This window comes from Apiospora aurea (assembly GCF_038362705.1).
Source record: "Apiospora aurea strain CBS 24483 chromosome Unknown utg000010l_segment0_segment0, whole genome shotgun sequence".
NCBI classification, from domain to species: domain Eukaryota; kingdom Fungi; phylum Ascomycota; class Sordariomycetes; order Amphisphaeriales; family Apiosporaceae; genus Apiospora; species Apiospora aurea.
Window position 1 is genome coordinate 2,440,967 of NW_027117397.1, and position 21,129 is coordinate 2,462,095.

General features: G+C 54.3%; 4 protein-coding genes across 4 annotated transcripts; 2 read left to right on the forward strand and 2 right to left on the reverse strand.

Moving 5' to 3' along the window:
* Positions 1-306: 306 nt before the first annotated feature.
* PG986_014760 (uncharacterized protein) lies at positions 307-3,141 on the forward strand (the record flags this gene model as incomplete). Its single annotated transcript, XM_066850982.1, has 4 exons — positions 307-486; positions 585-1,116; positions 1,209-2,501; positions 2,669-3,141. 4 exons carry the CDS (start codon positions 307-309, stop codon positions 3,139-3,141), a joined length of 2,478 nt encoding a protein of 825 aa, XP_066693220.1.
* A 5,502-nt stretch (positions 3,142-8,643) lies between these two features.
* PG986_014761 (uncharacterized protein) lies at positions 8,644-11,111 on the forward strand (the record flags this gene model as incomplete). The annotated part of the gene is made up of 2 exons (XM_066850983.1): positions 8,644-9,297; positions 9,351-11,111. 2 exons carry the CDS (start codon positions 8,644-8,646, stop codon positions 11,109-11,111), a joined length of 2,415 nt encoding a protein of 804 aa, XP_066693221.1.
* A 1,043-nt stretch (positions 11,112-12,154) lies between these two features.
* On the reverse strand, positions 12,155-14,897 carry PG986_014762 (uncharacterized protein; the record flags this gene model as incomplete). The annotated part of the gene is made up of 2 exons (XM_066850984.1): positions 12,155-14,689; positions 14,793-14,897. The coding sequence occupies 2 exons, from the start codon at positions 14,895-14,897 to the stop codon at positions 12,155-12,157; spliced, it is 2,640 nt and encodes an 879-aa protein (XP_066693222.1).
* A 3,432-nt stretch (positions 14,898-18,329) lies between these two features.
* Positions 18,330-20,166, reverse strand: PG986_014763 (carboxylesterase; the record flags this gene model as incomplete). Its single annotated transcript, XM_066850985.1, has 4 exons — positions 18,330-19,345; positions 19,426-19,654; positions 19,722-19,911; positions 19,973-20,166. 4 exons carry the CDS (start codon positions 20,164-20,166, stop codon positions 18,330-18,332), a joined length of 1,629 nt encoding a protein of 542 aa, XP_066693223.1.
* Between the last annotated feature and the right edge of the window lie 963 nt (positions 20,167-21,129).

A 21,129-nucleotide genomic window follows, 5' to 3' on the forward strand; every position in this document is an offset into this window, starting at 1 on the left:
TGGATTTGATGCACTGGCCCATTTGCTGCTTGGGGCGACCAGCCCAACCAACTATAAGTAGGGGCTGTAGGAACTTCCAGCGGGGCTTATCGTGGACTGGCCCCACTGATACGGCTGCAAAAGATGTCGGTCTTTGCACGGTCCGACAACTTTTTTCTTTGCTTGCTGAGACTCCACTAAAAAAGTTCACGATTCTGTTTGGTCAACAGGCGAAGAAGAGCAGAAAGCCCATCATCCCATTGCGTGCGCTGCAACGCTCTCTTCCCCGACCGACCCTCGATCGCATTGGACCCAGCCACGGTCGCAATGACTTCCAACTTCCAGATTCAGAAGCCGTATGTGCTGACCACTTTGCCTCGCCCTCTGGACCCCAAAACCGGCCAATATGTTGTTGGTGAGGTCTACGGAACCACCGAAGGCTCGAGGAAGAGAAAGCGACCGGAAGTAACGGTGGGCATTGACGGCGAAGCAGTTAATATCTACGACGTAAGGCTCAATTCGAGATACCTTCCTCTCGGCTACGTACTAATCTGTCTCAGGTGTCGTCTACCCGACTAGTCACTTCCTATCCCATCCCTCCGCAGTCCTTCTTCAGCTGCCCGCCTTGTTCGATTCGCCGGAGGAAGCCTGAGTCGAAGGAGGTAATCAGGTACACTTATATAGCGACTCGAGACCCAGCCTACAAAGTGACGCTCTACAAAGACGTGATCGAAGCCTCCGGGAAAACCATCTCTTCCACAAAAACCCAGTCGCTGCAAAGTACCGAGCCTGTCGTCTACTTGACTACCCGGTCCAGCCAGGAGTCCAAGAATGACGATATCCTTAACTCGGCCAGCGATGAACTGTTGGTGATCCGACGCAATGGCGAAGTCCTGGGGCTTGACAGCGAGACGCTCCAGCAAAAGTGGAAGACAACCCCTGCTATTTTGCAACAAGACTTTGCTTTCGAGACTAAGCAAGACTTCCAGCTGGACTACTGCCTATCAGCTCAGGCATCCGAAGTGGTGGAAGGCCTGTTCAAGGGAAACTGGGACGCTGTCAGTTCGCTTTCCAATGCCGCGCGCGATGGTTCCAATGTCGAGCTTCTCCTGTTTGTTTCCAGCATTGTGGCCGATGGTCAGCGAGTCCGCCATCTTCATATCCTTGGACCTCTTCCACGCTCGCAAGCCATAGTGTCTACTGCGGGGGTCTTGTGCAACTGAATGCAGTTCCTCTGCCCGCTTCGTCCACCTCCGAGAAGAAGGCTCCCATCTATCGCCTGGACATCCGATCCGGATCTCTCACCGTCCTGTCAAGTGGTGTGCTGACAGTCTATGACTTGACGACCAGTATCCCGAAGGTTAGCCACCGTATGGAGGTCGAGGAAGCAAAGTCCATTTTACGTCTGTCTAAAACGTCAGTTCTGGCGTCGAGCTCCACGATGCTTAATATCTACAACCCGCAGTTCCAATCTCTACAGAGTTCAATCGAATCTGAGATGGACAGCCAAGGTCAAAGCGCGAGCAGTGGATCGAAGCAAGGGTGCTCCCTGGTTGCGTATTTCTCACGGTTAGAGCTCGCTATCGGTATATCCGATACCAATCTCGTTGCCGTCCAACTCGAAGCACCCAAGACTCGGTCTAAAAAGCGTCGTGCCGAGGGCCTTCTTATCGATTCCATCGGACGTGGTGTGCAGCAATTCAAGAAGACCAATCGGGACTCAGGCTCCAAGGTGGACACATCAACCTTCAGCGGCTTCCTACCCGGTTCTTTACGGGATGACTACTGGGATAGCTGGGCACAGGACCTGCAACGCGCCGATAAATGGGTCGAGGATGATAACATCGAAGCTCTCGAGGCCTTCCTCGCTGAGAAGTTTGGAATAAAGCTGAAGGACACCAAGTCGACCAACGGCGCCAATGCTTCCTCCAAGAAGGGTGAGCAGCAACCGCTGCCCGAGTGGGAGTGGCCGAGTTCGAGATCCGATTACCCTCAGGCCGACAGGCGCTGGATCTTGTACGCAATCAGCAGGACGTTTCAGTGGACCGGCGAAAAGGTCGACGATACCAGTGCGCCCGTGCTGGTATGCACTCTGCCGTACACTAACATCATCAACTACCTTCTGGATGCAGGCCACTTGACAATCACCAATGTTAAGGCAGCTTTGCGGTCCCTGACAAACAATCTCCGAGACATCGACACGAGTCTGGCCGAACAGCTCGTGCTACGGTTGGCGGAGCTCGACCCTACGCTGGAACTGTTGGCAATATATATCTCGGGAACTGCATTGGGCGCTGTTGAACTCGTGCTAGCGGTTCGTACAATCATGAGGAGCCTGGGGTGTGTTCAAGATCCCAAGCAACCGCCACCATTGCTTCTCACCAACGGAGCTACTGAGGGAGCAGAGAGTGGTGAAAACGACAGTAACGACGTGGAGATGGAGCTGGACAACCTCGAGCAAGACATCCTCAAGTTTGAGTCGGCAATCAATGGCAATACGGGCGTGCAAGGTGATGGCCTTAGTGCGGCTTTTGAGAAACTAGGAAACTGCTCTTCACCTTCTATGGTCAAGGCGTTGAGATCGATCTTCAAGCCGGAGGAGATCCTATCTCTCATTCACCTTCTACGAGTCGAATTGCTCAAGGGGGCGTGGCCCTCGCGCTACATGGATAACACACAGTTTGAGGAGGATCCGACTATGGAGGCTCCCCGGACGGCGTTATCAAGCTGATCGCGGACCTGCTGCACCGCTGCGTGGACGCCATCGGACCCGGCGGATGGCTGCTCAACGACGCCATCCTGGCGAGCGACGGATCAAGCGACCTGATCACGGCGCTGCGACTCGAGGTCGGCGCTGCCCTGGAGGCCTCACTGGAAGCCTCGTCGATTAGGAGTTACCTGGGGCAAATGCTGAAGTACAGCGAGGCAGCCCAGAAGGCCGAGGAGCAGGCCAAGAAGGTCGACGTGTCGCGGCCCATCGCGCTTAACGTGCGCGAGTCGGGCGACCAGGCGTTGCCGCTGGGTCTCAAGACCAAGTCGCAGCAGATCGAGTGGCGGAAGGTTGTCGCTGGCGGTGAGATTGTGAGGAGATCCGCCCGAGAGACTGGACACCTGCGTAGTCAGCAAGTCGGCTCTTACTCTTTGGAGAGGATCGCTATCTAGATGCCCTTACGCGCGCGCGAACGAGCAGGGCCGCATTGGGCAGGTATACTTATTTGCGGCTCTTTCTACGGAAGCTTACGCCGAAGGTTCTGTCAGTTCCTAATGGGGCCCAGAGGGACAGGTTGCAAAAGTCACGAGGCACGCGGGGGAGCGAAGCGAGAAAAGGGGCTTTGGTTAGCTAGCGCTGTTACGACATGGATGGTCGAGTAAATGTGGATGTGTGTACGGACGGACTTGCTGTTGGTTGCGACTTCTAGGCAGTCAGATAAAGACCAATGAAGGTGTAGAATTCACTTAATGTTCCTTGAGCCGCATGCCTACCTAACCTGACCTGGCCTCATTGACTCAACGTGAATCAGCCACCACCATTCTAGTAGCTTGGATTCGGCACTTCAACTTTTCAGCTCGGGCACCAGCCTGACCTGAAGAAGCAAATTACAGGAAATGCGTGCGTCTATACGACGCTCTACGTACGTAGGTGTATGGCTGCCTACTTGACTTCATCGAAGATAGATACCGACAACGAGACACCGCTACTCATTGGCCAGCCTTGCTATCCGAACGGTATTTCCCAGGTTGCCGGGACTCCAACGATCACGATATCCGAAAGCCTCTTTTTGCTGGGCAGGTAGGTAGGCAGGTCCCTGCCGCGAGCCTGTTCGGGGCGTAAAGTACACAGGAAGTTTCTCTCATGTATACATTCTTGGCGTTTTCTCTCTCCCTTCTAGTGTGTATCTGTCTCTCTCTCTGTAACGCTGACATCAATATTGTCATAGGCATGTATGTAGTTTACTGAGCCTATCTGATTAGTATATGCAGGATGAACGAATGCTTTCAACCGGTGAAGTGGATGACATGTCGGTGACTCAATCAAGAAGAGCCCCGTACTGGTACTACCATAGGGGGTGTTATCCAGGATGTAATTAGGCATTCGCCGGCTTGCGAAATTCCCATATTGGGCGATCGGTGGCAGGTTGAGTCCGTAACATCGTGTCTGCCCATCATCAGCCTCAACCCAAGCTTGTTTGTGAGGCTCGCTAGTCGCAAACCTACAGGCCGGGTTCAAGGATGATAGTAGGTCAACCCCAGCACCCGTCATGATGCTGCGAGGTTTTCGTCCCAACAACAGAGACCTCGGGACCCAGCGAACGTGCAGATCGTTCCGCAAGGTGAGCTCGTGAAGCATGTTCGGTGTTCTGCTCGGTGCTGCTTTCCATGGAAGTTCCCTAGGCTTCCCAGTCAAGCCCGTTTACAAATCGCACAGCCCAGGTGTTCCCCTCCATATTTTTCTTCTAGAAGTATTCCATAGCTACCCGTATGTATGTAGCGAGAGATGGCCCCACCAAGTCTCCGCCGCTCCGCCGGTAACGTTTTTTCCTGTCCACAAGAGGCGAGTCACGAGGGCTGTACTCTGCTTCGCCTCCTTTGCTTAGTCTCCCCGATGGCCGGTCCAAATGCCTAGCTGCTTATTCGAACCTGGGCACATCATCATCATAGGCGCATTCCCCTCGTTTTTTTCTCCCCGAACCCCGAGCTAGTTCGAGCTCGGTAAGCAGTTTTGGATTGGGCGATGTCAGCTGGTAGCGGAAAAAAAAGGGGGGGGGGGTTCAGAAGTGATCCGAGAGCCTCATGTTTCGAGGTGAGAATCTTCTGATTACCCCACAATCGAGAGGGCTTAGCCATGCAAGTGTCGTGCCGAATGGTGGGGTGGGTGATGGATGACGGTTACACACGGACGACATGGAAGCATTTCCGATCATCAACCAAGCCTCGTTTGCCGTTCGTTACCTAACCTGATATGATCAATCAATGGTTGGAAGAGAGAAAGATAGTCTTAGGTGCACTCCATGCGCCATCCCTTCGTTGACCGAGCTATGGACCAAGGTATCAGGGATGCAGACCACCCTGCATGCGATTTCCTAACGCAAGTATTGGCGCCTGAAGGGGTAGAGTTGTCTTGTACGATGGGGGGTGACTCCTTTCCCGGCCGGAACTGGTGACTCTCCAGTGCAACGGCACACAGCGTAGACGCACCTCCGAAAATCTTGAAATCGTGTTAGATGGCATTGATCGTGCTTCTTCAGCCAGGTGTATATGTTGGCACCAATTGACTTGCAGATGCCTATCTCGAAATGGCGATCAGGCAGGCAGACATGATCAAAGCATCCAATGTAGTCTGGGTAATTCTCGCAATTTCTGGTCGTACGCCGCAGTCTTCTGATATGCACATACACTGAAGATTCACACTTGTAGATCCTCGTGCGTGTTCCGTTCCGCGGTTCTCCATAGCCAATCGATGTTTCAACCAATGTAAACATGTTGCGAGCTTAGGTGATCCCTGACTGGCTGACTGCACCAAAGTACGCCAAACAAGGCGGGCGTAGCACTGCCGGATGCAATATCGGTGACGGGACGGTCATTTGGAGTGTGCCCGCTTAATGATATCCATCAATGTAAAACTGCCAGTGTGGCTTTCCGGGTGGGATCGCGGTTTGCTGTTGATGCCTGGGTCGAAAGAGGAGCGCCCGCCACAAACGCCCAAGCCGCGATTAAGGTTGAGACCTGATGTCCAATGCAACATGGTCAATGTAATGTGAACCTGACTGCAAGGCCGAGATTACGTGCATACACATACATACATACCTCTATATCATACGCATATAGCAAACGGTATGACTCAAGGCCCCGGTTGACAGCAGTGCCCTTGATACGTGTCCGCGTCGCCGTAAAGAGAGGGGCACAAATGGCCGCTTGATGGCAAACAAACCTTGTACCACGATGAAATATGCAGCTTTCCACATCGTATATATATAGCTGAAAAAATTGCTAAGCGGGTAAGTCACATAGTGATGCACGCACATCGCCCAATTGTGGTGGTCGAGGTGGTGCGCCCAATGACCTAGCACCATGTTAGCAACAACCAATTCGAGACTTGCCGCATGCCATGCCATGTACTATCCTCCTGCAGCTTCGCTTGGAAGTTGTGGATTGACCACCCAGAGGGCGCTTGCATAGATCCGATAGATTGTAGAAGGTGTCACGCCGGCGATCATTGTCGGCGCTACACAGAATATTTCACGTCCCCCCTGATGGAGGAAACAGGTTGTTGGGCAGGCAAGCCACCTGCCCGTATCAGTTGTCGTGATAGGACACGCATATAATATGATACCTTTAGTGGAAATTACGAGGAATCCGGGAACGGCTGAAATATGGCGGGCATAGCCGCCTTTCGGGAGGAGCAAAGAGAAGAAGATGAAAGGAACTCCCCCGAGTTTTTGTCCGAGTCCCACTGCCCATCTCGATTCTGTTGCCTGCTGCCGCTTTCCTCTGCATGTGGCTCCATCCGCCTGGACAGCTGGATGCAGACGCCACTTGGTTTTTGTCACGAATATCAAGTGAGTGGCGGTTGCAGCGTCGCGTTGCAGCGACAATCTTCAACGTAGCAGTTCAGTAGTGCTTGGCGGCAGTAGTCATAAGTAATAGCAGCAGCAATCGCAACCGCAATCGCAATGGTACATGTGCGCCGTCTTGCTTAGCTGACCATGTGGTAGTGGTAGGGGGTGGTATTGGGAGCGTGAGAGCGCTGGAGCGGAGAACCGAAGCCGCGGGCCCGGCCACTGATGACAGGATACGTATATGCACGTACAGTAGCGTTCACGAGCCTGCAGTTGGCGTGCCCTCGGCGCCAGTACCTTAACCTAAACTGGTGTTTGTCGCCCGTATCGTTGGTACCTCTTTGCTAATTGCTGGTTTGCGGGGGATGTTTCAACTTGGATGCGAAGCAAGGACACACGCACACGCACACGCATCGAATCCTTTCTCCCCCATCCAAGCGCATCCTTCCAACACATCCTGGCATCCCTCCATCTCGCTTTTTCTTCGCGCCCGTTGAAGACCCTGGTCCCCGGTCACTTCAATAATTTTTTCGGGGGGATGGGATTTTCTTGGATTCCATGGGGGATGATCCCCGCCTAAAAAGTCTTGAGGATGGGATGATTCACCACGTCATTGGCTAGCCTTGTCTCAAGGGTCCGAGTTATGATGACATACGTCCCCCATGGATGGCTGCCCGTAATTGGGGAAAGACGTCACATAGCCTCAAACCCAGCACTTTTCTGTCTGGCGCTGTACAGCTACCGTACCACCACCAGAAATTACCACCACACCAGACACAGGAATTTCCAACGCCAGCCCCCCAGCCCACAGACTTTTTGCTTCAAGTTACCTTCGGACTAGAATACGTCGCAGATAACACCGTTGCAGGCTACTAACTTTGTCGCAGGAATCGAAACGGTCTGGGAGCCACGAAAGCAGGCAATGGTCCTGTCGATCTCAGGACAGAATAGCATGTCTGTCGCTTGTGGGTGTACATCCTTACGTCCTTGTGTGTCTACTTTTTTCGATTTGAATCTCGCGGCATGCGTCAGTCGAGCGATTCGACATCAGATTGAGCGGGTGCCGGGCATGGGGATAGAACGGGAAATGGCAGACCAAACGACAAATGTCAGCCCATCAGCACGCCGCATAGGCATCAATATGTGTCGATTACAATAAACCCCCAGCCGATTGTACCTCAAAGCATGTGGCGGCATTCGAAAACGGCTTCGACTACATACACACATCTGATACAATGCATTATGTGCGCTACTGCGCAAGCCTCCAAGTGTACCCTCTCCCGATGCACAGCGACTATCAAGTCTATCCGCCGTCCACTTTTGTCGACCTCTGAGACTGCGTCGAGTAGACTAAAGGGCCTTTTTCTGCTATTTCCGTCCCACCCAGACCCTGCTAAGTACGTGTAGAATCCTGTTGGGCCTTCCTTTCAGGGCCCCATCTCCAACGGCCGCAACTGATGGTGGTCGCTTCATTTTTTGTGTCTGTACAGTTTCTGTACAGATTCCGAGAAGACAGTCTGACAGCTGGGCGCTGTCTACTTCAGCTAGCCAGCTAGGCACGCAAGGCACATACCACAGGTTCACGCAGGTGTGTGCTACGTCAAGGGTTCTATCTACTCGCTCGATACATGTACTGGTACCTGGAGTGGCCAAGCCAAGGGGGCTAGGTAAGGACGGACGCTGGGCGCCCCCTCGCCCACAACATACAAGGGTCACCAGCCCAGCAGATCACCCCCGGTCGTATGGGGACATCCTTGGAACATAGACACTCCACTATGTCCTGCACCCAGCACGCTTACACGCACAGTCGCTCCCTTCCCGTTATGTCCATCCTTTCACCCTAGATTACTGCTACATGACCTAAACAGATCGACTTATTAATCTTACTTTACGCACCTCGTGTTTCTTTCTAATAACCTTTGGTCTCCCATCCATTACTTACGACCTGTCCCATCACATTGACTCACATCTCTGGATTCTCTCGTGCTAAAGGGTTTTGTGAGACAACATCAACAGCAGCAGCAGCAATAACAACAACACGACTGGTTTCAGTACTGGTCGACTTACACGGCAAACTGGGACTTGGTTCCCAACCCACGACGGCGTGATGACGACCAACGGTTATGGAACAGCCGCGCAGGCATCGTCAGCTGCTGACATTGACAAGGTCGACGCCTTTGCGCGCCAGCTCTTTCGCCGGGCCCGGAATGCTGGCACAGACTTTTCCGACGTGTCTATGATAGTCTACGGGCTGCATACGGCATTGAAGCATCTGAAAGCGGAAGCTGAGGACCCGGATTCTTTGCTTAACTCGGGCGACAAATCTCGATACATCAGACAGCTCACGCCTATCCTGGAGGACTGCGAATTCACCCTCCAGCAACTCGATACCATTCTGGGCAGATGCAGCGGTACTGGCAGCGGGAGCGACGGGGACAGTCGAAATGCGTCCTCGCTAAATGGCTTCGAACGCGACAAGATTGCCCTGATTCGCACCAAGCTGGCTAACCAGAGACTCAACATTGATATGTTCCTCGACACGGTTCAACTGCACAACCCAGCCAGATCGCATCCCGCGGTAGACACCAGCAACGCGAACCTAGACTCGATCAAGGACAAGGTCGATGTCATTGCCGCGAGGATCTTCCAACGCGAGAGCTCGAACGCGAGCGCTGGCGAAGTTGATGATGGCCTCTGGCGGCAGTTCAGAGACGAACTTGAGCATGAAGGTTTCTCGAAAGATGTCCTCCGAAGGAATCAGGTGCGTCCATCCGCCCCATCAATCATTGCGATACGCTTACTAACTCTGCCCAGGATGTTCTTCGTGCTTACATCAGGCAGCTTGACGAGCAACGATCAATCTCTGGCGGTGTTACACCTACTGTTCGTGGTTTTCTTGAGAGTTATGAGTCGCAGCAACCTTCTTTCGCAGTCGCGCCATACCCACCCTATCCAGCTGACCCTGAAGAGTTGAGTCCGAAGGAGATGTATCCTTCCATCGAGAATGAGAAATTCTTCCCTTCCATCAAAGATGAGAGGCGCCAACATGAGAAACAACCACCATACCCGTCAAGTCTAACGCAGCAGTCCACTGACGTATCCTACGACCGGCGTTACTCGGATGATGATGTGGATGACGAGCGTTCAGATGATTCCATGGCCCTGGTCATTTCCACGCGCGATCTCATGGCCATAGACAAACGCCAGGCTGACCTGGCCATTGCCATGGACAATATGCATCTCCAACCACCTCAAAACTATATTACCGGCCCCAGCCCTGGCACCTCCCCGCAAAACCACTACCTTCCTGCTCCGCCTAACGCCGGTCTTCTTCCACCGACTGACCAGAGTGGCCTCTCACCTCACTTTGCGCCACCTCCACCTTACGGGAACTCGCCTCCTCCCGTACTCCACTCGCACTCCATCTCGGCACCGGTGATCCCCGGCGTAGCACCTTCTCTCCCGGGACAATCGCAACGTTCCTCGCGCCTCGCGCCCGACTCCCAGGGGTGCGACATCCCATTGGACGCTTCTTGGACGCGTATCAAGCGGTCCCTTGTCTCTCCCGAGGTTCTGCACCAAGCGGGTGTGCGTTTCGAGGCGCGTCCAGACTTCGTCGCGATTCTCGGCGTGTTCACCAAGGAGGACATTAGCGAGTTTGCGCGCCGTAGCGCAGAAGTACGCAGGAGGCGGATGGGACAGCGCAAACCAAGGGAGCGCAGCGATAGCCAACGATACTACCCGGACAAGTACAAGAACTGGGACATCGAGGCGCAAAAGAGGAACGCCAACGGCAACGGCAACAGCAATGGAGCCAGCAACAGACCTCGCGCCGACTTGCAGTTCTCTTCCAGCTCCGACCTGTTTGATTCATCGGGCGACAGCTCCGACGAGGCGCTTCCAGCTTACCGATCGCGTGACCGCCGCGCCTCCCACTCGCAAGACTCCAAGTCCGACCAGTCTCACGAAGATGGGGATGAAAAGGGGACCAAATCCTACCCCTTTATTGTCCCTCCTCCGGATAAGGATCGAGGAAGCGGGGCGAGTCCTTCCGCCACGGTGAAGCCGAAGCCCATCCTGAAAAACAAGAACGACGACCCTCATGTGCGCTTCGATCCGGAGCCCAAGGTCCTGAACGACGGATCGACCGCAAAGTCCGTCCCGCAGTCACGCAGCAGCGGTCGCAGGGACCGAGACGAACGCGAACGACGGTACCGCGAAGACCGCTATGCGCCCCGCTCCTACGACGATAGGGACCACCACCGTGAATCGATGACGCGAGGGGAACGAGACCGGGGTGACCGTGACCGCAGGGAGGAACGTGGTCATCGCGGCAGCGAGGACGACTACAGCCGTAGGCACGGTGGTCATTCCCGACACCACTCCGATACCTCGTCGCGCCCGCGGAGCGATCGATACAGCGCCCGGCGGCGCAGTGACCGGGACCGATACCGCGATGAGGACGACCGTGTGGCTCGGAAAAAGGCGCGGGGCGAGACGCTCCGCGCGGTGGGCATTGGTGGTGCTGCGGCCAGTCTGCTTAGCGTCCTTACTGAGGCGGCTGCTGGTCTGTAAAGATACACATATTTGCTGTCTCAAGGCTGGGCCTCGAAAGACGACATACAACAAAAAAAAAAAAAAAAACTCAAAAGTCAAAAAAGAGAAACGGGCTTGGTCATGGCCAGGAAAACGAGAAGGGGGCTATTACGATTTGTTACGATTCTACGTTCTACATGTCCGATTTTGTTCGACTAAGATTGAGGTTTATGGGGGGTGGGGGAGATTATACCATTACTACACTGTCGGTGTGTGTTTATGTGTTGTGTTGAAGTGCAGTATCAAACTGCATGCTGTTTCATATGTATGATATGATGGCGGAGGATGTGTTAGGATACAGTGATGGAGGTGAACTGTGGAATATGATACCCGGAGAGGAAAGTTGCTCATTTGGAAACCATCAAATTTTTATACCTGGAAATGAATGGATGATGCATGCGTACTTCGTTCTGTTGGCACGCATGCGGTTGCTTTTCACTCCTAAAACTTCCTCTTGAACTTAAGGCCTCTTGTGACCTCCGAGTGGATAGCTTCGTCGTGACGATGTGTCCCGACTCATACTTGCTGCCGAATGCTGCCCACGGACTGACATTCAACCAATTGATATACCGGGCTGTCCCGGTCCAGAAGGCATAGAGACGATCGAGAGTAGGAAAGCGCCGCCAACCCCTAACAGAGCGAAATGATATGAACATAAGCACATAATTACTTATGACGGTTATAGATACGTACCGATCATCCTTGGCCAACTCAGGTTTAGAGTACAAAATAATGTATTGTCATTTCGTGTCATGATCCTATATGAATGCAAGAACAAATCGCAGACACCAATACGCCATACATGCATACAATGATAGGCATGAAATATCCCAGAAAGCAGTTGGGATGAATGACCAGACATTCGCACCCACACACAACACACTCCCATCTCGTCGTGATCGTGAAACCCAATATTTCTCCAAACAGTCCCTTCCCCTCCCCCTCTCCAGTAGTCATCCACCACCGGTATTGTATATTCTTTAGCCTCATTATATTATCACTCCACCGCACTCACTCACCCATCAACGACGCCGACTCCTCCTCAGCGCCCCACTCGCCGCCGGATCCCCGTCCGCGCGCAACGTCTCCATAGTCACAGGTTCCTGTACTGAAACTTTTGCATCGACAGCTGCTGCGGCCGCGCCGCTCCCCTTCTTCATGCGAGCCATGACGACGGCGCGATGCCGCGTCGCCTCAGGATTGTCGTAGTTGATCTGCGTCGAGGGAGGTTTATCAGAGGCGTTGCCGTCCTCGTCCAGGATGGTGTTGTCCTGGCTGGCGGAGCCACCCTCTAGACTGTTGAGGGAATCGATGCGTGTCGCTTTGGTGGCAGACCCCGCGCTCAGAGATGACGCGGGTCTTGCGGCGGTGGTAGTATTATTATCGCCGCCACCACTCGCTGAAGAGGCAGCCGATGCGTTGCTGATGGCTCGACCGAAGACTTCGCGCTTGCGCCGGGGTGGACGAGCCGCCGCATCGCCAGCAGCACCGTTCGGGAGCAAGTCGACGAGACGATTGGCCAAGGCCTCGCGCTCAGCATTCTTCGCGGCCTCTTTCGCTGCCGCTTCTTTCGCAGCCGCGGTCTCTTTTGCAGCTGCCGCTTCCTTTTCCGCCTCCTTTTCCGCCTCGGCTTTGCGTTGGCGTGATCGTGCAAGGTCGTCGGCCGAGGGAGGGAGCCGGATGGATGGCTCGTCGTCCGACTCATCACCATCGCCGCCTTCCGAGTCGGCTACAGTGCCGCCCGACTGGAAGCGCCGCAAAGGCTTTCGATCATCGGGCTTTGGTGCCGCTTTGCCATTGCTATTTAAAGACGTCCTAGATGCTTCGGAGAGAGGTTGATGTTCGGGGGCTGTATCGGGAAATTCTTGGGGCTGGGTTGGTGCCGTTTCGTAGTGGGACGTTTCTTCGGGGCGAGCATTGTTCGTTGGGGTCCTGTTGTCATCCCTGAAGGCGCTTTCGTCAAGCACGCCACCCATAGAGCGGCGACCTGGTTTTGGCTTCTTGTAGACAGGTTCGGACTTTGTCCTTGCCAGCTTTTGGTTATGCCTTTGAAGGTCTGGATCAACATCAATGGAGTGTCGCTGCTTCAGTTCCGGGAACATATACTCCTCCCACCAGGGTACCAGGCAGCCAGTCGAGATGCACTGCCAGAGCCACTCGGCATTCACCACGGGGATCTTGGAAAGGATGGCAAAATCCAACTTCTGCCTCCGGACGTCCTTGATCGATGGGCAAACCAACAATGAGCTCTGCGAGTTCAGTCTCTCGGCATATTTCGCGCCCAGTTGCGATACTGTCTTCTCAACCTGGTTGAGCTGCTCGTTCTTGAAACCAGCGGTGCAAATAGTAAGCTCCTGAAATCCATCAATCGGGAATAGGGGGAACGGCCGCCCCAAAATATGCTCGTTGGGATGGTATAGACGCCGGTTATGAATGCATCGCTCAAGATAGAACTCGGTAATAATATGAACACCTTCGGGTATGATGGGATGTGTATCGGGTTGAGAGGTCTGTGGCACTATCAAGAAGCGCTGGTCGGCTGGTTCGGGGTGTGACGCAGATGCCACATCAGCAAGTGAGGAGGAGACTTCTCCGCCATGTGACACCAAGTGCTCGCAGACGATCTGGGACCGTTTTGTAGGGAATCCATGAACGAAGAACCTGCATGACGAGAACACGCCACCGTCCGGGAGGGGCGTGGGGTTCACGCTCGACATCGAACGCGAGAGCTGGCTACTTTCCGACGCCTGCGGCTCAGGCGCCTGGTCTATAGCTGACATGCTGGCCGCGCGAGAATCCAGGGCCGGCCTCGACAGATCCATCGACGACCTCTTCACAATCATCTCGCCCCAGATGTTGTTGCCGCCCTTGGCAAGCTTCATGCTCGCCGTCTTCCGGAGCTTCCTGCGCCCCTCCTCCGGCGCCGCCGCCGAGCCGTCGCGTGGCCGCTTCGCCGAGGCCAAAAGCTGCTTGATCTCCTTGCGCGCGCCTCTGCCTTGCCTCTCCGGCGGGAAAAGCGGGTCGTAACAGGCCTCGTCGAGGATCATGCCCCGGTCGACGCTGTCGTTGAGCCACTTGAGCGAGACGGTGGTGATGTCCCAGTCGCGGGCCGCCATGTACTTCTTGCCCTCGGGCTTGCAGACGATGAGGTGGGTGACCTTCCTAGAGAGATCGCCCGTGTACTCGCCACCGTTCGCCTTGACCGTGTCCTCGATGTACAGCCGGTCGGCTTCCTCGAAGCCCGTGAGGCACACCAGAAGCCGCCCTGGGTCCCTTTCTTCCGCGTGGGGGCTACCTGGGTTCGCGCCGCGCGACTCGAAGGGCTTGAGCTGCCATTGGGCCTCGAGCTCGGGGAAGTTGATGTCCTGGTCCTCGACCCAGAGGCTGCGGACGGCGTTGATCCAGCCCACGGCCATGGGCTTGATGTCGGGGCGCTCGCGGGCGACATGGCGGTACTTGGGGGTGTCGTAGTCGCCGACGATGAGGTGGGTTACGTCGGGGGTCAGGTCATACTTGTGAATGCCTCCCAAATCGGCCGTTCTCGTGGCGATCTCGGTCTGGTGGCGGTGGAGGCGGATGTTAGTTGGAGAAGATGCAAAAGACAGACAGACAGACAAGACATATGGCAGCGATGCGCGTCCAAGCGGGAGATTGACTTACTCTTTGGTCGGGCGGGATGCTTGTGCAGCAGACGACAACACCAGCAAAGGGTTGGGAGGGGTCGAAGGCCGTCCCACCAGTCTCTGAGGCAGGCGGCGAGTTCATCGCTGGCTTAGCAACAGCAGTGACGCATTCCAGGCAGGACCAAAAGCAGCCAAGAGAGGGCCAAAAACGGGCAAAGATTGGGAGCAAGGTGAGGCTGGCAGGTGTTTGGAAAAGTAAACAATCTAAGTAAATAATACTGGCATAAACCAATGCAAATGCAGATGCTGGGTGTTTTGGGTGTGCAGTGCAGTCCAAGGAATAAATGGTAGGTGCCGTTGCCAATGCCAATGTTGCCTCGAATACTGTAAGCAATCAATTAATTGTGGCGCGTCAAGTCCAGTCAAAGGCGCGTTGAGCCGAATCGATGGACGATCAATCAAAGAGCGGATGTACAAGTAGATGCAGAGTGGGGCGCCACTGATCGCGTTCCCAGCTAGCAGGTACGTACCTTTGTCTTTCCCAACGTCATGTCATCCTCCCCTATTCCCTTACTCAACACCATTGGCCATCACCACTGCCGTAAGGATCATAACTCAATTGGGACGCTGTTGTGTTTGGTGTTGCTTCTGCATTGCCACTGTGTGGATGAGACAGTGGCCAATTGATTGGATTGGAAGTGAATTGCACGGATCCTGTGCAGTTATCCTACGCATCGCGGAAAGGGGGTCAGGTTGCAAGATATCGTGGAATGACTGGGGTTTGGCAAGCAATCCGGCCATGAAGCATGACAAAATTGCTTTTAGAATCACATGACTCATGCCCTGTAAGCTTCCAGGCCGATAATCATCAATTCGCAAATGACCAGGCAGCAGTGGTTATGTTACCGAGGCTGGGCAGCACCAACACGAAGAGCACTGTTCAGACTGAGTATTCCGAGTAAATGTGGCATGGCCCACAATGAAGGGCAAATGCATAGGCTTGCCAAGTCAAATTTTCCATATTAATGCCGATAGGGCTGGGGAATCAGTTTGGTATGGAGGATTTGTGTATTGACGATTAGGATAGCATCACTGCAAGGAGGAAACCCAAGAAACAGGCTTGTGCCATATGGGCTTATCTTTCATATCGAGCTCTGGCCTTGAGTGGAGGCAGGTGTATTTCTGTTGCAATGCGATTAAACTGAAAGTCCCAAAGCTGTGTGTGGTTCGGGGTTTGCCTCATGAAAGGTGTGTGTGGGGGGGGTGGACGGTAATGGGGAGCTCTGGATGACCTCAGGTGTGTTGATTGTTGAACAGCTACAGTGGCAGTTACTGAGTGTGGTAGACGAGTAATACAATTACTACAGTGATGTGTTGCCGAGTAGGAGGCTAATAAGTGGCTGCCTGTCTGTTGTGGTCGTCTCCGTGTCCATGAACTATCACTTATTTACCTACACTGTGTATGCCACGATGATGGATCACGAAATACAAAATCACGAGGGACCTAGAAAGAAGTCCAGCTTCATCAGATGGCGGTTGGGTACGAAAGGCATGGCGGTTGCTCTGAAAGGTGAGCCAAACCTCGGGTGGTGGTGGTGGGCAGAGCTGGCCTACCGCCCTCCTGTGTCCAGGCAGCCAAATTGTATCTGGGAGGGGGACATTTCGGTAAAACAGAACAGCCCTACTTAATGCCGAATAACTCGAGGAATCATCACCACTGGATAGTACAGATTCGGACGTGCAGCAGGCATGTTGGCGTAACGGTCTGTACCATGACTCCAATAGCAAACAAATACCCGGAAACAGGCAACCCATGTGGTCACTGGGCCCTGTTAGGAGCAGCTCCTGGATCACAAATGGAAGAGGTGGGTGACGAACATCTAGGGGTTATCGCAGAAACAAAACACTTACTGCAGTTCCAACATTCCAAGTGATCCAGAAGCAACGCTCAGGAGGGGGTGCTCAGATGAGGGCCTAGTAGACAGTTCGATAGTTTATTTTTTGCTCTTTGTAATAAGAAGACATATGAAGTTCTATTGTATTTCTTTGTTTGTTCTCTGTCTCTCCTTCGCTTCGGTCGTTTCTCTGATGTGGTTTTGGTAAAAAAGGGCAAAAAGCCCAAAAACTAAAAAAACGCGCTCCCACAGGGATTTGAACCGTCTACTTCTCCATAAGCACCATCACCCAGCGCCTTTGACTTGACACCACCGCCCTTTGCATCTATCTTATCGGATGGGCATTCCTTCGTCACGTCCATGCAGAGGATGGCATTCCTTGGACCATGAATTGACAGTCGTCCTCTCTCATCTAGAAAGTCCAACCAAAACTTTCGCCGCTCCTTTCGTAGGCTCCACACATTCGAGTTGAATGCGTCGCCCATTCCCGTCAGCTGAGTTTTGTTCTGGATGGCCGCTTCCGCTGTACATGTCGATGACTTCTTCTGAATGTGCCAGTGTCCGTCAACGTCCTCGACAGGTTGTTTCCCAAGCTGCATTGGTCTTCTGGCCCTGCCTCTGTGTGTACGCCCACGCATGGCTCAAGGGAGCTAGAAGAGTGGCTGTGTTTCTGCGCAATTACTACTCGACGCTACCAAGCTTCCATTCTTGGTCAGGCAAAAGGGGCAGTACCAATCCTTTTGTTGGAGTGCGTATGATCACTTTCCACAAGGACGAACATGTCCATTCGCATGTTGCACGTTTAAAACGAGAAAGCGCTGTTCTGGGGCCCAAATTTGGCAAGCGTGGGATTCCATTTTATGATGACATGACAGCGAGGTAGTAAATGGATGGTGGTTGCTCCCTTGTACTGAGTACATAACATAGCCTAACTTTAGGAGGCCTGGGCTGATTGGATAGGCGTAACCGTTTACCTTGTGCCCCAGTTGCCCTATTGGCAAGTTTAAGTAATCCCCTTCCTGTTACTTATTTCTTTCCCCTTGATCGGATTATTAGAACACAATAACACCGCCATCGACGGCCGGCAGTGAAGACCACTAAAGACCACACGTCATCCTTGTTAAAAGATACGGACGGTACTGTTATTGGACGAACTAGGGGTAGGAAGGAATGGAACGCGTTTGCCAAGACTCACTCATGTGTGGCGGGACGCGCTGGTCGGGGTCTTCGGAAGCTTGACGGATGTGTGTTCCTGTGCGGCTTCTTTTTCCTTGCCACTGTTGGGTGGCCGCGTTACGGAGCCACCAGCGAACCAGTGGAGGTATGAAATAGGATGGGTCTCGAACATGACGTTTGGGACCTGGATGTCGAAGTATGGGGTGTGACGCATGAGCTCCAATACTCTAAGCCTTCTCCTTTTGATGGCCAACCCCCTACAACTGTTATCCCGCCTCCTCGCCTAATAAACAGACAGCTTGCTCCCCCTCCTACGCACGACAGCAAGCCGACTGCTGCTGAAAAGGCCCCCCTCTATTACTAGTAAAACATCCCCTATTACTACAACAAACAGATCCGACGAACGTTCTATCACCGTTGATCCTAACGGTCGTCCATGACATAAGAGTTGTCACACTCACAGATGCCCTTATGCTCTATATCAACCAAAACATAGACCTACATTAGGAGGACTTCCTGACAGGGTTCTGTACAACAGGGTAGTCAGGGAAGAATGGCTTGTACACAGCCTGACAACGAGAATTATGCTCCGACGTGGACCCGAGGATGCGGAACAGCTCGTCGCCAGGAACTCCCAGCTTGGCCAAAGAGCCGTTGCCAGGCTTGACCTGCTCCCAGCCCGGACCAGCCGCGGGGTTCTTGATCCAGGCCACGAACCAAGCGTGGATGGCATCGGCCAGCGCCTGCTGCGCCGCCGTGACGCCCTGCAGCGACGCGAAGCACTCGTTGCCGCCCAGGAAGAAGGGGATCTCGGTGCCGTGGGTCGGGGCCGTGCCGGGCACGCCGACGACGTTGTCGTAGGCGCCAAAGAAGCGGTACTCCCACGTGGCCTGCGTCTCGCTGCGCAGGTCGACGAAGAAGTCGACGGGGCAGTTGAAGCGCGCGTCGCCGTACTGCGTGCCGCTCATGCGCGACTCGGTCGCCGAGTCGGCGACGTCGTGGTCGTAGTCGTACGCGCCGCGCAGGACGGACGCGGGGATATGGGCGCTGTCGGCGTCAAACGTCGTGATCCATTCGGAGAAGTTGGCGTTCTCGGCCGAGTAGACGAGGGAGAAGATGGTGCCCTCGCCGTCCGAGTTGCCCGTCAACAGGGGCACGTGAGACGGATACGCGCCGGCGGCGAAGCGGGTCGGGTAGTCGGAAAAGCGCGTGATATCGTCGATGACGGGCGTGAACCAGGTGTTGGCCGTCGCGTTGAAGAAGGCCGTCTGCATGGCCAAGGCATCGACGGTGCGGAGGCACTCGAGCTGGCCGGGGCCGGTACCGCAGCCTGCCTCGGCTGCGACGACGTCGAGAGCCGCGTTGCTGGGCGCGTAGGCGGGGCCGGAGATGGCGTTCGCGCTCATCTGCACGGCGCCTTTGAGCCAGGTGTCCGGGTGATTCCAGAGGTAGTGGTCCACGTGGACGGAGCCGGAGGAGTGGCCGCCGAAAACGATATGGTCAGGGTCGCCTCCGAACGCTACATTCAGCCGTAGCCATCGTCAGTCAGCTTGATGTCGTACTCGCATTTTCTGCTGGTGTGTTGTGGTATTCCCTTACCGGCGATGTTCTGGTGGATCCAGTCAAGTGCCTTCTCGACATCCAAGATGCCGAAGTTTTGGCTTTCGCCGTCTCCTCCCAGCTCGGCCGAGTTGGGAGAGGCCCAGATGCTCTCACGTGTGTTGAAACTGACAAAAATGACGCCGTTGCGGGCAAAATTGTTGCCCTGGAATTGAGGGTTACTGCTGGATCCGGTAACCATAGCACCGCCGTACATGTAAACAAATACCTGAGCCATGTTAGTTTCTGAAATATATCATCGCGGCGCAACAGAGGGTAGATGATGGCGGACTCACGGGCAACCTGGCCCCCTCCCGCCCCCCCTCCGATGGAGCCCAGACGTTCAGGTTCAAGCAGTCCTCATCCTGCCGGCTATACGAAGTGCCTGTGATGGCTTGAGGACACGTCGGCCCGTAGGACGTAGCATTGAGGACAGCAGCAGACTTGTTTCCCTGGGGCAACGGGAGGTCTTGGGGGCGTTTCCATCTGGTTCGTAGGGCATGCATTAGAGAGACGTCTACTAGGCTAGGCTGGCCAGGAGACCTACCGGTTTTTGCCTCCAGTGGACTGGGCAAAGGGGACGCCTAGGAATACCGAGTTGTTGTGGGAGTCCCGGAATCCATCAATGGTCCCTTGCGGCAATAGCACGCGCGGCGTCCCGGAGGCGGAGGGCGGCTTCGCGCATGGCGATGCAGCAGCGAAAGACAGGCTAGCAGCGAGCGGCAGGAGCTTGAACAACATGACGGCTGCTCAATCTTTGATTGGATCTCGAAAGCTACAAAAAGAAAGATGAGTTGCAGATCGGATGGCCGACAATTTTTCTACAGTTGAAGGTAGACCGGAAGAGAGTCACTAGAGGATACGGCTCCGAGGCTCCTGATCTAGCGCCGGCCATCACACCCGATATGGGCAAGGTACGGAGTTGGAGATTTGCAGCCCACAGTAGTAAGCACTAGGTTACGATACATCTCGGTGTCCAACCGCGCGATGCCCAATTGGGAAGGGGGCAAGACCCGGGAGGTGCGACAGCGCGTTCTCGATTACAAAATGAAGCTGCTCGGCCCCAAGTGCCAGCTTTATGGCTACGCAGTGAAACCCGATCCTGAGGTCGTCTAATCCCCCAAGTACGGACGAACCTGATTGGCGGGTATATAAATCCATCAGCTCCATGAATTGTATGTACGCTGAGCACTTGCATATGATCTCGTTGGTGCGACCTGGACAAGTTCGAGCCAGCCTGAGCCGGGCGAGATTGTGAGACGCCACTGACGCGCCGGCGCCAACGGCCATCGTTTGGAACGAAGGGAACGGGAAAGCCCACCTCCACTGGGCTCCCGTCTCTTGCGTAAGATGTGGTGACCTTCAAGTCCCGTCGTTTGTAGGGTTGGCCACGTGATGTTCTGTACCTAACCCAGCATGCAATCACCCGGAAAAGGGTGCATGTACTACGTGTTTCGAAACCCTTGTACGCGATGAGTAATCGACGTGTACCTGCTGCCTACTTAAGTAGGTATGTAGGTAAACATGTGCTCACATATCCAGTCAGGAAGGTTGTCGCCGATTCTGACTTGTACATGTATGTGGGTCGTCGAATCAGTCCACGATGTAAAGATATGGACGGATGGGTAGGGGAGCCGTGGATCAGACCAGATCAGATCGGAGATGCCCACCATTCCGAAAAGGGGTCGTACGGAAACAGGTCCG